Source organism: Heterodontus francisci, unplaced genomic scaffold (assembly GCF_036365525.1).
Source record: "Heterodontus francisci isolate sHetFra1 unplaced genomic scaffold, sHetFra1.hap1 HAP1_SCAFFOLD_398, whole genome shotgun sequence".
NCBI classification, from domain to species: Eukaryota; Metazoa; Chordata; class Chondrichthyes; order Heterodontiformes; family Heterodontidae; genus Heterodontus; species Heterodontus francisci.
In genome coordinates this window covers 1406669-1421653 of record NW_027140825.1, presented here as the reverse complement: position 1 = coordinate 1421653, position 14985 = coordinate 1406669, and the positions used below count along the sequence as shown (strand labels likewise).

The 14985-nt window shown below is 44.9% G+C and overlaps 1 protein-coding gene and 2 gene segments (V, D, J or C); 2 read left to right on the top strand and 1 right to left on the bottom strand.

Annotated features, from left to right (window-relative positions):
- LOC137361228 (uncharacterized) overlaps positions 1-14985 on the bottom strand; it is a 77985-nt gene that overhangs the window by 54062 nt on the left and 8938 nt on the right. The gene's annotated exons all lie outside the window — the stretch shown is intronic.
- LOC137361218 (T cell receptor beta variable 30-like) lies at positions 10474-11698 on the top strand. The segment is given in 2 exon segments: positions 10474-10651; positions 11201-11698. Coding segments are annotated over 2 exon segments (468 nt in total).
- Positions 12325-13162, top strand: LOC137361227 (T cell receptor beta variable 30-like). The segment is given in 2 exon segments: positions 12325-12371; positions 12750-13162. Coding segments are annotated over 2 exon segments (459 nt in total).

The following is a 14985-nucleotide window of genomic DNA, read 5'->3' as shown; positions in this document are numbered from 1 at the left end:
TGTCCAGTCAATATCCAGTGTATTTACACAGAAGCAGTAGCTGGCTCCGCATTCTACCGGTACTGGTGGTATCTGGACCATAAGCCCGAGAACCTTTTCTATTCCACCTCTGCCGGAACGGTCATTCCCTCCGGTGAGGTGGACGGTTTCACCGCCAGGAGACCCGACAACACCCATTTTCACCTGGAGTCCTCCAGCCTGTGGGCGAATCAATCAGCCGTGTATTACTGTGCCTGGAGTCAGCACAGTGACTCAGAAAGGCGCCGGAGTTCAGCAAAAACTCTAAAGGAGGAGGAAAGCACTTGTGGGAGATAAACCTGTCTGTCTATCTCAGTGTCTTTCTGTCTCTCGGACTATCTGCGAGTTTCTGTGTCTCTTTGTGCGTCTCTGCATCTATCTATCTGTCTATCTGTCTATCGATCTGTATCTATCTATGTCTATCTATCTTTCTATCTATCTATGTGTCTATCAATCTATCTATAAATCTATCTGTGTCTATCTATCTTTGTGTTTGCCTGTCTGTCTGTCTGTCTCTCTGTCTCTATCTATCTATCTGTATCTATCAATCCATCTGTATCTATCTATTTATCGATCTAGCTGTCCATTTATGGTTATTTGCACCATTTATCTATCTATTTATCTCGATCATATATATATATTTGTCATCTCTGTCTCTCACAGTTTCATCTTCTTGCTCTCCTTCGACACAGAGTACAACAATACATTATGAATTATTAAAAATGCTGCAGCAATGTGCTCAGATCCTTCTCGTTAAGGCAGCCTCTACCTGTAAAAAACAGATTCCGAGGTGGGGTAAGTGGGTTCATGGTCCTGTTGAATGAGCTGTCGGTGGTTTATGACAAGAGTTACACATAGCTCCCTGTTGTACATGTCCCCAATGATTCATGCAATGCAAAAGTGAGACACCTCCCCAGATAGGTCTCTCACTGGAACACCTGTCTCCTGACGGCGGTTTGAGCATCTGGTTAAAACAGTTAACCCACTTCTTCATGACATTGTCGCTTTTCAAAGTATCTAAGATTTCACCCCAATGTAAAACATAACCCTTGAATTGTCGTTTAGCCCAGGGGAAATAAATCTTTATCTGCCTAATACAAAGAAGCAACTTGATGTGTCTTATATATTTATAAAATCATACAGCAGAGCCGAGGCCATTCAGCCCATCGAGCCTGGCCCAGCTGTTCGAAAGAGCTACCCTATACAACACCAATCAGACACAAGCAACGAGAGCCAGATACAAACGGGAAGCATTTCCTTATTCAAGCTCCTTCCGACCAGTGGGTGTTATTATTCTGTCATACCCAGAAGTGAGGGGTCAGAAGGAAACCCTGCTTCCAGAGCTGTCATTTCCGCTCTCTGCTTTATCTTCAGCCGCCTGATATTGATTCATGAACAGATTCAGCCCCCAGTCTGCAGGATGCAGTTAGTCAAACTCTTCCTAATCGTCTGTTCTCTTCTTCCATGTAGGTATTCATTGTTCATAAAGATACCTCTGCTAAAATACATGCTGTGTTTTCATTCACTACTAACTTCTATCAAACTAGATTGATAAAACATCATTGCAGTCGATTTTCTGTCATTTCTTAAACTACATACTTTACTTTCACTGTAAATAATATTTACTTAATGAAATTGTTGACTGAATGAAAGTTACTTATATATTCGTGACGCTACTACAGCTATCTTTAACCGATAAGTTTGCCCTCATTCTGGGTTAATTTGTCTCTCTCATATCACTTGCTCCATTATTTTTCAGTCACGATATCTATCTGTTTATTATCTATATATCTACAAATATATCATTTAACTATTTATTGTCTGCCTATATAGTTATCTAGTATTATCTACTTATCTGTTTGGATAGTTATAGTTGGTTATCATATGTCACAATATGTTCCAAACTTTTTTAACTATTCTCCTTATTTCTCAAGGCAAAACTTTAGCAGAGGTGATACACCAGTGGCCAACTCTGGTGGCAGTGAAAGGAGGCGAGCCAGCAGAATTAAACTGTTACCAGAATGACAGTAGTAAGAGCATTATGATGTGGTATCGGCAGTATGCCGGGCAGGAGCTCACCCTAATGGGCTATTCTTACACTGGAAGCTCACCCACGTACGAAGGAAAATTTGAAGAGGAGGTGAAGATTTTAAGGCCCGAGGACAAACGATGCAGCCTGAGGGTCCTCAAGGTTAAGGCTGCGGATGCGGCCGTGTATTACTGTGCAGCCAGTGAGCACAGCGCTGCAGACTGCCTTAGTGCCAGTACAAAAACCAACAGGGTGAACAAAACAACTGACTGACATACAGGAGCAGTGACAATGGTTAATGTCTCTCCCTGCCTCACCGGCCGTTTTCCAAGCTGGTGATTCCCGGATTCCAGAACCTTCATCAAGGGCTGAATGACAGGGAATGACAGAAGGTATGAGGAAGAGAGAGAAGGAAAGAAAGAGATGTGCCTCAGATCCCCTGCAAAATTTCAAAGTCCTCGTCTACACTGTTTAATTTCTGGCACTGAGTATGTTAAAACTGAGTCACAGTCACTTCCTATACTTGATTAATTAGAAGTTTAATTAATGATCTAAATAAGACAGATAGTTTACATCGCCATTGTGAAGTGATGGATAGAGTATCAATCATCTACAAGGCACAAGGTAGGAGTGTGATGGAATACTGTCCACCTGCCTGGATGGATGCAGCTCCAACAACACTCAGGAAGCTCAACACCATCCAGGACAAAGCAGCCCGGTTGTTCAGTACCCCATCTACCACCTTCAACACTCACTCCCTTCACCACAGTGGCAGCAGTGTGTTCCATCTCCAAGATGCACTACAGCAACGCATCGAGTGTCCTTAGACAGCACCTTCCAAGCCCACCAACTCTACCACCAGATGGACAAGGGCAGTAGACTCATGGGAACACCACCACCTGCAAGTTCCCCTCCAAGCAACACACCATCCTGACTTGGAACTATATCGCCGTTTCTTCACTGTCACTGGGTAAAAATCATGGAACTCCCTTCCTAACAGCACTGTGGGTGTACCTACCCTACATGGACTGCAGTGTTTCAAGAAAGCAGCTCATCACCACCTTCTCAAGGGCAAACAATTGCTGGTCTTGCGAAAGAAATTCACGTCCCATGAACGAATAAGAAAAAACAATTATATCAGGTCTTCCAGGACTTCAAGACGCCCCAAAACAGTTAACAGCCAATTAAGAACTGGAAAATGATAGTCAGATCCTCTGCAACTTCTTCTCTTGCTTTGATTTTTTAAAATTCATTCTGGGGAGCTGGGTCCCTCTGAGAAGGCCAGTAGTTATTCAACATCACTCATTGCCCTGGAGAAGGTGTGTGTTGCCTTGTAGATAACTGAAGGGTTTGCTAGGTAATTTCAGATAGCAGTGTACTTAAAACACGGAAGCCAACTGGTGTACAGTACCATGCCATAGGCAGCATAGACAGGCAGATAGATAGCTAGGAAGGCAGACAGGCAGACATTAGATAGATAGATAGATAGATAGATAGATAGATAGATAGATAGATAGACAGACAGACAGTCAGGCAGATAGATAGATAGAAATACAGATGTGTAGACAGATTGATAGATAGACAGACAGATAGGTAGACAGATAGATGGACAAATAGTCAAATAGATTGTTAGACAGACAGATATGCAGATAGGTCGATATGAAGACAGACAGACAAAAGATAGGTAGATATGAAGACAGACAGGTGGATTCATACAGATAGAAAGACAAATTGACACAGATAGACAGACAGACACACAGCCATGCAGCTGGATAGATAGAGATAAAGATAGACAGATAGCTACAGAGATAGATAGATAGCTATATAGATAAACAGACAGAGATCTTTTTCTCCCTTTCTCCATCTATCTCTATCACTGCCTCTCTTTTACTCTATCTGTTTTTCACCATATCATCCTCTCTGATTCTGTCTCGCACTATGTCTCTCGCTCATTCCTTGGCACTTTCACACACACTCTATCACTCCAATAGAATCATAGAAAGTTTAAGGAACAGCAAGAGGCCACTTGGCCCATCGTGTCGGTGGCGGCCGAAAAACAATCCACCTATTCATATCACACCTTCCAGCATTTGGTCCATAGCCCTGCAGATTACGGCACTTGAACATAGAACATAGAACATACAGCACAGAACAGGCCCTTCGGCCCACAATGTTGTGCCGATCCTTTGTCCTCTGTCAAGGACAATTTAATCTATACCCCATCATTCTCCTTTATCCATATACCTATCCAAAAGCCTTTTGAAAGTCCCTAAAGTTTCTGACTCAACAACTTCCCCGGGCAAGGCATTCCATGCCTCGACCACTCTCTGGGTAAAGAACCTTCCCCTGACATCCCCCTTATATCTCCCACCCTTCACCTTAAATTTATGACCCCTTGTAACGCTTTGCTCCACCCGGGGAAAAAGTTTCTGACTGTCTACCCTATCTATTCCCCTGATCATCTTATAAACCTCTATCATGTCACCCCTCATCCTTCTCCTTTCTAATGAGAAGAGGCCTAGAATGTTCAGCCTTTCCTCGTAAGACTTATTCTCCATTCCAGGCAACATCCTGGTAAATCTCCTCTGCACCCTCTCCAAGGCTTCCACATCCTTCCTAAAATAAGGCGACCAGAACTGCACACAGTACTCCAAATGAGGCCTTACCAAGGTCCTGTACAGCTGCATCATCACCTCACGGCTCTTAAATTCAATCCCTCTGCTAATGAACGCTAACACCCCATATGCCTTCTTCACAGCCCTATCCACTTGAGTTGCAACTTTCAATGATCTATGCACATAGACCCCAAGGTCTCTCTGCTCCTCCACATGCCCAAGAACCCTACCGTTAACCCAGTATTTTGCATTCATGTTTGTCCTTCCAAAATGGACGACCTCACACTTTTCAGGGTTAAACTCCATCTGCCACTTTTCAGCCCAGCACTGCAACCTATCCAAGTCCCTTTGCAGACGACAATAGCCCTCCTCGGTATCCACAACTCCACCAACCTTTGTATCATCTGCAAATTTACTGACCCACCCTTCGACTTCCTCATCCAAGTCGTTAATAAAAATCACAAACAGGAGAGGACCCAGAACTGATCCCTGCGGCACGCCACTGGTAACTGGGCTCCAGGCTGAGTATTTACCATCTAAGACCACTCTCTGCCTTCTATCAGTTAGCCAATTCTTAATCCAACTGGCCACATTCCCCACTATCCCATGCCTCCTGACTTTCTCCATAAGTCTACCATGGGGGACCTTATCAAATGCCTTACTAAAATCCATGTACACCACATCCACTGGTTTACCCTCATCCACTTGCTTGGTCACCTGCTCAAAGAATTCAATCAGGCTTGTGAGGCAAGACCTACCCCTCACAAAACCGTGCTGACTGTCCCGAATCAAGCAGTGTCTTTCCAGATGCTCAGAAATCCTATCCCTCAGCACCTTTTCCATCAACTTGCCTACCACCGAAGTAAGACTAACTGGCCTGTAATTCCCAGGGTTGTTCCTATTCCCTTTCTTGAACAGGGGCACAACATTTGCCACCCTCCAATCACCTGGTACCACCCCCGTCAGCAGAGAAGATGAAAAGATCATTGCCAGCGGCTCTGCAATTTCATCCCTTGCTTCCCATAACATCCTTGGATATACCCCGTCAGGCCCGGGAGACTTGTCTATCTTCAAGTTATTCAAAAACCCCAACACATCTTCCCTCCTAACGAGCACTTCCTCGAGCTTACCAATCTGTTTCACATCGTCCTCTTCAGTAATACACCCCTTCTCATTCGTAAATACCGAAGAGAAGTACTCATTCAAAACCTCACTTATCTCTTCCGGCTCAACACACAGTCTCCCGCTATTGTCCTTGACCGGACCTATGGTCCCCCTGGTCATCCTCATATTTCTGACATACGCGTAAAAGGCCTTGGGGTTTTCTTTTATCCTACCCGCCAAGCATTTTTCATGCCCTCTCTTAGCTCTCCTAATCCCTTTCTTCAGATCCTTCCTGGCCATCTTGTATCCCTCCAGAGCTATGCCTGTGCCCTTTTCCCTCAACTTTATATACGCATCCTTCTTCTTCCTAACAAGACTCTCAACCTCTCTTGTCAACCACGGTTCCCTCACATGACCATCCCTTCCCTGTCTGACAGGGACATGCTTATCAATGGCCCCTACTATCTGCTCCTTGAAAAAGTTCCACATTTCGACCGTGCCCTTCCCTGCCAGCATATGCTCCCAACTTATGCTCCTCAGTTCCTGCCTGACAGCATCATATCTACCCTTCCCCCAATTGTAAACCTTGCCCTGTTGCACATACCTATCCCTCTCCATTACCACAGTGAATGCTACAGAATTGTGATCACTATCTCCAAAGTGCTCGCCCACCAACAGCTCTATCACTTGCCCTGGTTCATTACCTAGTACCAAATCCAATATTGCCTCCCCTCTGGTCGGGCAGTCTACATACTGAGTCAGAAAAGCTTCCTGGACATACTGCACAAACACTACCCCATCCAAACTATTCGATCTAAAGAGTTGCCAATCAATATTTGGGAAGTTGAAATCCCCCATAATTACTACCCTGTGACTTCTGCTCCTTTCCAAAATCTGTTTCCCAATCTGCTCTTCCACCTCCCTGCTGCTATTGGGGGGCCTATAGAAAACTCCCATCAAGGTGACTGCTCCTTTCCTGTTCCTGACCTCAACCCACAGTGCCTCAGTCGGCAGATCCTCCTCGAAAATACTTTCAGCAGTTGTTACACTATTTCTAACTAACAATGCCACCCCCCCACCTCTTTTACCACCATTCCTAATCTTATGAAAACATCTATAACCAGGTACCTCCAAAAACCATTCCTCCCCCTCACCTATCCACGTTTCAGTGATGGCCACAACATCGTAGTCCCAAGTGCCCATCCACGCCTTCAATTCACTCACCTTATTCCTGATGCTTCTTGCGTTGAAGTATACGCACTTTAACCCTTCTCCGTGCCCATCTGTCCTCTGTGACACTTGAGGTGCATATCCAGACTCCTTTGAATGAGTTGAGAGTGTCTGCCTCAACTACCCTTTCAGGCTTTGAGTACCTGACACCCACTACCCTCTAAGGCTTTCCTTATCTCCCCTCTAATTCTTCTACCAATCACATTATATCTCTTCCCCCTCGTCACTGATCTCTCTGCCAAGATGAATAGACCCTTCACCTCCACTCTATCCAGGCCCCTTCAATATTTTGCACATTTCAAACAGACCTCCCCTCAGCTTTCTCTGTTCCAAGGAGAACAACCCCAGCCTATCCAATCTTTCCGCATAGCTCCATTTTCCAGTTCTGGCAACATCCTCGTAAATCCCCTCTGTACCCTCTCTAGTGCAATTACATTCTTTCTGCAATGAGGTGACCAGAACTGCACACAGTACTCAAGTTGTGGCCCAACCAATGAGTGATACAGTTCCAGCATAACCTCCCTGCTCTTGTATTCTGTACCTCAGCTAATAAAGGAACGGATTCCATATGCCTTCTTAACCACCTTATCGACCTGTCCTGCTACCTTCAGTGATCTGTAGACATTCACTCCAAGGTCCCTCACTTCCTCTGCACTTCTCAGTATTTTCCCATTAATCGTGTATTCCTTTGCCTTGTTTGACCACCCCAAATGCATCACCTCACACCTCTCCAAGTTGGATTCCATTTGCCACTCTTCTGCCCATCTGACAAGACCATCAATATCTTCCTGCAGCCTACACCAATCCTCCATGCGATCTACCACACGGCTAATCCTTGTGTTGTCTACATACATTTGGATTATGCCCCCCTACATTTACATCCAAATCGTTAATAAATACCACAAAAAGCAGGGAACCCAATACTGAGCCCTGTGCAACGCCACTGCAAACAGCCCTCCAGTCGCTAAAACAACCATCAACAATTACCCTTTGTTTCCTGCCACTGAGCCAATTTTGTATCCACCTTGCTGCATTTCCCTGGATCCCATGGGATTTTGTTTTTTTGAACCAGTCTGCCATGTGCAGCCTTTTCAAAAGCCTTGCTAAAATCCAGGTAGACCACGTCAACTGCACTACCCTCATCTATCTTCCTTGTTACTTCTTCAAAAAATTCGATCGAATTGATCAAACAAGTTCATCCCTTAACAAATCTATGCTGACTATCCTGGATTAATCTGTGCCTTTCTAAGTGACAGTTTATCCTGTCTCCCAGAATAGATTGCAATAATTTGCTCACTACTGAGGTCAGACTGACTGGCCTGTAATTAGTCAGTCTATCCTTCTCTCCCTTTTTAGACGGAGACACAACGTTAACAATTCTCCAATCCTCCGGCACCACACCTGTAATCAGTGAGGACTGCAAAAAGATGGTCAGATCCTCTGCTATATCTTCTCTTGCTTCTTTTTGCAGCCTAGGATTCATTTCATCCTGCCCTGGTGATTTATCAACTTTCATGGATGCTAATCCCATTAATGATTCCTCCCTCAGCTTCGCTCCCTTAAATCCAGAGCAACCAGCAGAAAGTGTCTTAGATCCGCCGCAAACATGCCATTCAATTTCATCGACGTTTACTATTTTCCTTCTGTCGCTGAGTATGTTTAAATTCTGGCACAATTACTGTTTTACATTTGATCAACTGCTTAATGAGCTCAACAAGACTGTGCGGCGGTGACTTGTGAAATCAGCAATCAATTATTGAATATAAGATAGTGAACTCATTAATCTGTTCAACCTTTTTTGGCAACAAAATTGTGAAGAATATACTGTTAACCATATAATATCTACACCCACTTCTACTCATGTAGATTTCACTATTCTGCTTTACATCTGTACAGATACTGGAAGGAAATTAGGACAAAGACTGAATTTGTATCGTTAATTCTGCGGGTAATAATCCTCTGCAGGAGAGGATGAAACACTGAGAAGGAGGATGAATTTCGGGAATTGACTTGAAGAAGCCCACAGCATGGGTTTCACTGGGAAAGTAACAAACACAGCTTGTTGCAGTTGCGCCATGCTGCCACTGGTCGGCGCAGTGGCTCCACTATATTTCGCGCCACCACAGGCTTTGGCGCCGCTGATCAATGAGTCAATTCCTCTGCTTCTGCAATCTTTTCACTTTAAAGGCTAAACGCAGTTCGATTTCCACTTTACAGTGATGTTATATGAGCCGCCTCCGAGGCCATCGAACTATCCACCTTCTTTTCCTCCACTACTGATTTTAATTTGCAAAAGGATGTGAATAATCGCCTGTTCTGCACCATAACCTCTGGAGTCACCCAAAGCAGCTATCGTTGCACCGCCCCTTGTTTTTTTCACCTACCCTCTCCAACACCTCGCTACCTTCAGAATTCCCCTCGCCTCGGCATGAAAGCAAGCTCACAAAGGCTTGTGAAGATATTTGCAGCAGAGTAGAAAGTGGGGTGCAAGGGGCGGGGGGGGGGGAATGGAGAGAAGAAACAAGTGGAAAGGGGCGGAAGGAAGCAAACAAAAGAATGGGGGACAACTTAAAAAGTAGGGGCGGGGACCATCTCAATGACGTTCTGCACTAGGGGAACTACAACTGCCTCTCACCCTTAAACCAGAGTAACCAGCAGAAAGTGTCTCAGATCTGCACCAAACATCCCTTTCAACTTCACCACCTTTGCTATTTTCCTTCTGGCGCTGAGTAGGTTAAAATTGTGTCCCAATCACACTTCTACATTTGATCAACTGATTAATGATCTCAATAAAACTGTGAAATCAGCAATCAATCATTTGATAGAAGATAGTGAAGTCTTTAACCTGTTCCCTAGTTTGGGTGCCCAAGTGTTACTAATATGATGTTAACACTTTAATAATTCCACCCACTTGCAAGCATGTAGATTCCATTAGTTTATTTCACAGTTTTATAGATCCAGGTTCTCGTAGGAAATTCGGTCAAAGACCCAATTTCCTAAATTTCCTAAAACAAAAACCCTCACAACAGGCTGGGCTCAGACTGGGCTAATGTGACAGGGAGAAGCAGAGAGACACACTGAGAATACTATAAGATGGTGGAACTGATTGATAGGGTAGATTTACAGAGGAAGTTTCCACAAAGTCAATCCCATCACATACCAATTCGGTACAGCATTAAGCCTATCACGCATTGATTAGGTACAGAGGCAAACCCATCACCGAGCAATAAGGTGCAGAGTAAAATCTCCCATTCACTGGTTAGATCAGGATGACAGACAAACAGTGTAACTCCCCTTTCCTCCCCTCACATCACTGCTATCTCAGAGGGATCCTCTGAGTTGCAGCAGTGTTAAAGTAACTCCAGACCCCGCCATCAATGGGAGGACACAGCCCGGCCGATTACTCAGGTCCTGGTTTAACCCCGCCCCAGATAAGTTCAGTCCCCTTGTGGGAGACAATGAACAAGTACAAAGAGATTTGCTCCTCCCATACGACCATTTAACAGTGGGGAGGAGGGGACAGTAAATCCCACTCAGAACATTGAGAGATTCCGCAATAAAACAGCTCAGTGATTTCACACAATGAACACATGGATCTGTCTCCCTCCAGAGATGACTGTGTCTCACCTCTGGGTTGTGTTGCTGGTGTTAAGGGGTAAGGTGGAACTGAACTGGGAGATGTCAGTGATCCTCACTGATCCTTCCCCGAATGTCCCCTTTGGGGTTTAACCCCCTCCGAGGTTTATTAACACCGTTTGGCTGTGTAGATTCTCTCTGCATCGGTTTATATATCATTCGGTCTATCTCTCTCTTTTTCTTCCTCTCTTTGTCACACTTTCTCTCTCCCTATCCTCTTTTTTCTTTCTTTTTCTAGTCTGACTCTCCTTTTGTCCGTTTCTCACTCTCTCTGTCCTTGTCTGCTTTCTTCTCTCTCTCTCTCTCTCTCTTTCTCTCACTCTTTACCTTTCTTTGTCCTATCGATTACCCTTGGTTTTACCTTTAACTTTCTGTCATGCTCTCTCTCTCTCTTTCTGCATGTCTCATTTTCTCTCACTCACTCTTTCTCCCTCTCTATTTTTCTGTCTTTATAACACGAATCTCTCTCTCTCTGTCTCTCTCTCACACATACTCCCACCTCTCCATTCCTTTGCCCCTTCATGGTGTATCATTCTTAACACCTCTCTTCTCACTTTGTGTTTTACAGATGTAGGAGCCGTGCTGATCCAACAGATTCCCCCTTCTATATCCCATTCCCCAGGATCTCCAGTCAGCATCGAGTGCATTTGCACTGAAGCAGCAGCTGACTCGTATTTCCACTGGTACCGATTGCACCCTGACAGTGAGCCTCAGGACCTTTTCTATTCTAACTACATCGACATGGTCACCCCCTCCGGTGAGGTGGACGGTTTCACCGCCAGGAGACCTGACAGCACTCACTTTTACCTGGAGTCCTCCGGCCTGTGGGAGAATCACTCAGCCGTGTATTACTGTGCCTGGAGTTTACACAGTGGCTCAGAGAAATACAGCAGTTCAACAAAAACCCCAAAGGAGACAGGAATTAACTGTGGCAGAGTGATCTGTCTCTCTGTCTGCCTGTGAGTCTGTCTGTCTCCTTGTATGTCTCTTTATCAATCTGTCTATCTAAACACACAACTGTCTGTCTGCATCTGTGCATACATTTCACTCATCCACCTGTCTGCAACCTGTCTATCGATCGATCATCCACTAACCTACCTGCCTCTATTCTTTACTTCATGACGTTAAATAAATGATATACCATTCACATCGATTAGTCGACCTACTCTCTGCAAATGTAGAAGAGTTCAACTCATTTTGAGTTATCAATAATGCCATGTCAATGATTGTCTCGCCTCTCTCTTCACTGTTGCCTCCATATATTAACAAGTACATGAGGAGCGGGGTGAAAAGGGGTTTTAAAGGGCAGAGCTGAAAGGGTGGAAGGCGGAGTGTGGGGAGCCGTGATGCTGTCTGAGGGAAAGGATTGGGACAAGTCCCCTTCTCCAACACCTCGCTACCTTCAGAGATCACCTGGCTTCGGTGTGAAAGCAAGCTCACAAAGTGATAGGAATGAGGATATTTACAGTGGAGCAGAAAGTGACGAGGGGGGAGGCAAGTGGAGAGAATAAAGAGGGAAACGGTGGCATAAAGAAGCAAGCAAAAGAATGGGGGACAACTTAAAGGTAGGGGCGGGGATCATTGCCTTGAGATAACTTCCTCTTATGACGATCCGCTCTGCCAACACCTCATCTCTCTCCCTCCCTTAAAACCCAGAGTAACCAGCAGAAAGTCTCTCAGATCCACCGCAAACATGCCTTTCAGTTTCATCCTCTTTGCTATTTCCCTTCTGGCGCTGAGTAGGTTAAAATTCTGTCCCAATCACTCTTCTACATTTGATCATTGAAAGGGATGATTAATGATCTCAATAAAACTGAGCAGCGGTGACTTGTTAAATCAGTAATCGATTATTTCATATCAGACAGTGAACTCATTCATCTGTCCCCCAGTTCGGGAAGACAAGTGCCATTAATATGATGTTAACTCTTTAATGTTTGCACCCACTTGCAAGCTTGTGGATTCCACAATTCTATTTTACAGTTGTAAAGATCCAGGTTCTTGTCGGAAATTAGGACACAGACCGAATTTCCGTCGTTAATTCGGTGCAACACCGACGTCCATCGTCTCAATTGTAACTCCATCAATACCAGTTCATTCCCTCTAATTTCTCTTTCTAGGTGTTTGCCGGGGTGATGTGATACATCAATGGCCTCAGTCACTGGCTGTTAAACAACCAGGACCCGTGGAAATGAACTGTCTGCAGGAAGGAGCAGTTCGCAACAACATGTACTGGTATCGTCAGTCCCCCGGCAGAGGATTCCTGTTAATCGGGTTTACATTAGCAGCAGGTGAACCTCAATATGAAGATGGATTTAAGAGCGGATTTGCAATCACGAGGACTCTGGAAAATAAGAAATCCACTCTGACGATCGAGAGTGTGAACGCCAAAGACGAGGCGGTGTATTTCTGTGCAGCTGCTGATGGGACACAGCGGTTCAGAGTCATTGGCTGCCTTGACAAAAACCCTCACATGTCTCCCTTCAAACAGATGCATTTAACCCAGCATTCGGTGAAGAGCAGCCCTGGGTGATCGGATGCGGATCTGCATCTGTTCAGTGCCCGTTCGAGTGGCAGAACTCCCATGTTCTAACTCCCCACAACCAGATATATGTAAATGGATGCTGGATAAAAACATTAGGCAGCAGGAAATAGCATGTCATACTGATAGGGCTGGATGAAGACATTGTTTATGTTCTTTCATCGGATGTTGGAATAAAATATGAGAATAAGCTAACCAGCAATATAAAAACAGATGGTACGAGCTTTTACATAAAAAGCAAGAGAGTAGCTAAAGTTGACGTTGGTCCCTTGGAGGTAAAGACAGGAATAATTATCATGGGGAATGGGGAAATGGCAGGGGCATTGAACTAATATTTTGTGCCTGTCTTCACAGTAGAAGACACAAGTTCCATCCCAGAAATAGACAGTAATGTGGGGGCTAAGAAGAGTGAGGAAATTAAGGATATTCATATCAATTGAGAAAAAGTCTTGGAGAAACTTCAGGGCTTAAAATCTGACAAGTCCCCTGGAACAGATGGATTTCATACTTGAGTTCCAAAAGAGATAGCTGCAGAGAGAGTGGAGGCGATGGCTATGATTTTCCAGAATTCCTTAGATTCAGAATTTAAATTCTGCCATCTGACCTGGTGGGATTCGAACGCATGTCCCCTGGAGAATCCGCCTCCCCCCACCCCCTCCACCCCCCCCCCCCCCCCCCCGGCCACTGGATTTCTAGCTCAGTGACATCACAACTACACTGCCATCTGCCCCAGACTAGTCTGAAACATGGGCCCATCGGGCCGAATAGCCTGAATCTGTGCTGTAAATTCTATCTAATACGATGTCACCAGCGTCACCAGCTGAAGCAATGGATAAAAATGAGGAAGATGGAGCAATTGCAAAGCATGTCTTCATAATGCCTATTTTATCAATTGCACTGTGCAAATCTCAGGTGCCTGTAGTTACACGTTACAGCCAGGAGGTGGGGATGGAGCTCCACCGCAGCCTGAGTCCCACTTGCTTCTGAAAAGACTGAGCAAGCAATGCAGCAGTGAATTGACCCATCCACCGAATAGTGCCGGCCATCAAGCACCTAAATATTCTCGTCCCATTTTCCAGCATTTGGCCCGTAGTCTTGTATGCTATGGCGTTTCAAGTGCTCATCTAAATATTTCTTAAATGTTGTGATGCTTCCTGCCTCTACCACCTCTTTTAGCAGAGCGTTCCAGATTCCAACCACCCTCTGGTTGACACATTTTTTCCTCACATCCACTCTAAACCTCCTGCCTCTTACCTTAAATCTATGCCCTGGTTATTGCCCCTCCTATAAAGGGAAAAAAATCTTCCTATCTGACCTATCAGTGCACCTCATAATCTTGTATACCTCAATCAGGTCCCCCCTCAGCCTCCTCTGCTGGGTATAAAACAACCCGAGCCTTTTGAGTCTCTCATCATAGCTGAAATGTTCCATCCCAGGCAACATCCTGGTGAATCTCCTCAAGACCCCCTCCAGTGCAATCACATCTTTCCTTTCGTGTGGTGCCCAGAACTGTACATCCATATCGTCCTGAAATCTAAGGCTTCCCTCTTCACTATTTACAACGTCAACAATTTTCATGTTGTCTGCGAACTTATATTTAATACCTGCTATATTCACATCAAAATCATTAATTTGCACCAGAAACAGCAAGGGCCCAGCACAGATCCCTGTGGTACACCATTGGTCACAGATTATTAGATTAGATTTGATTCGAGTTACAGCACCGAAACAGGCCCTTCGGCCCACCGAGTCTGCGCCGACCATCAACCACCCAGGCTCCCACTCGCAAAAACAACCCTCGACCTTTACCCTCT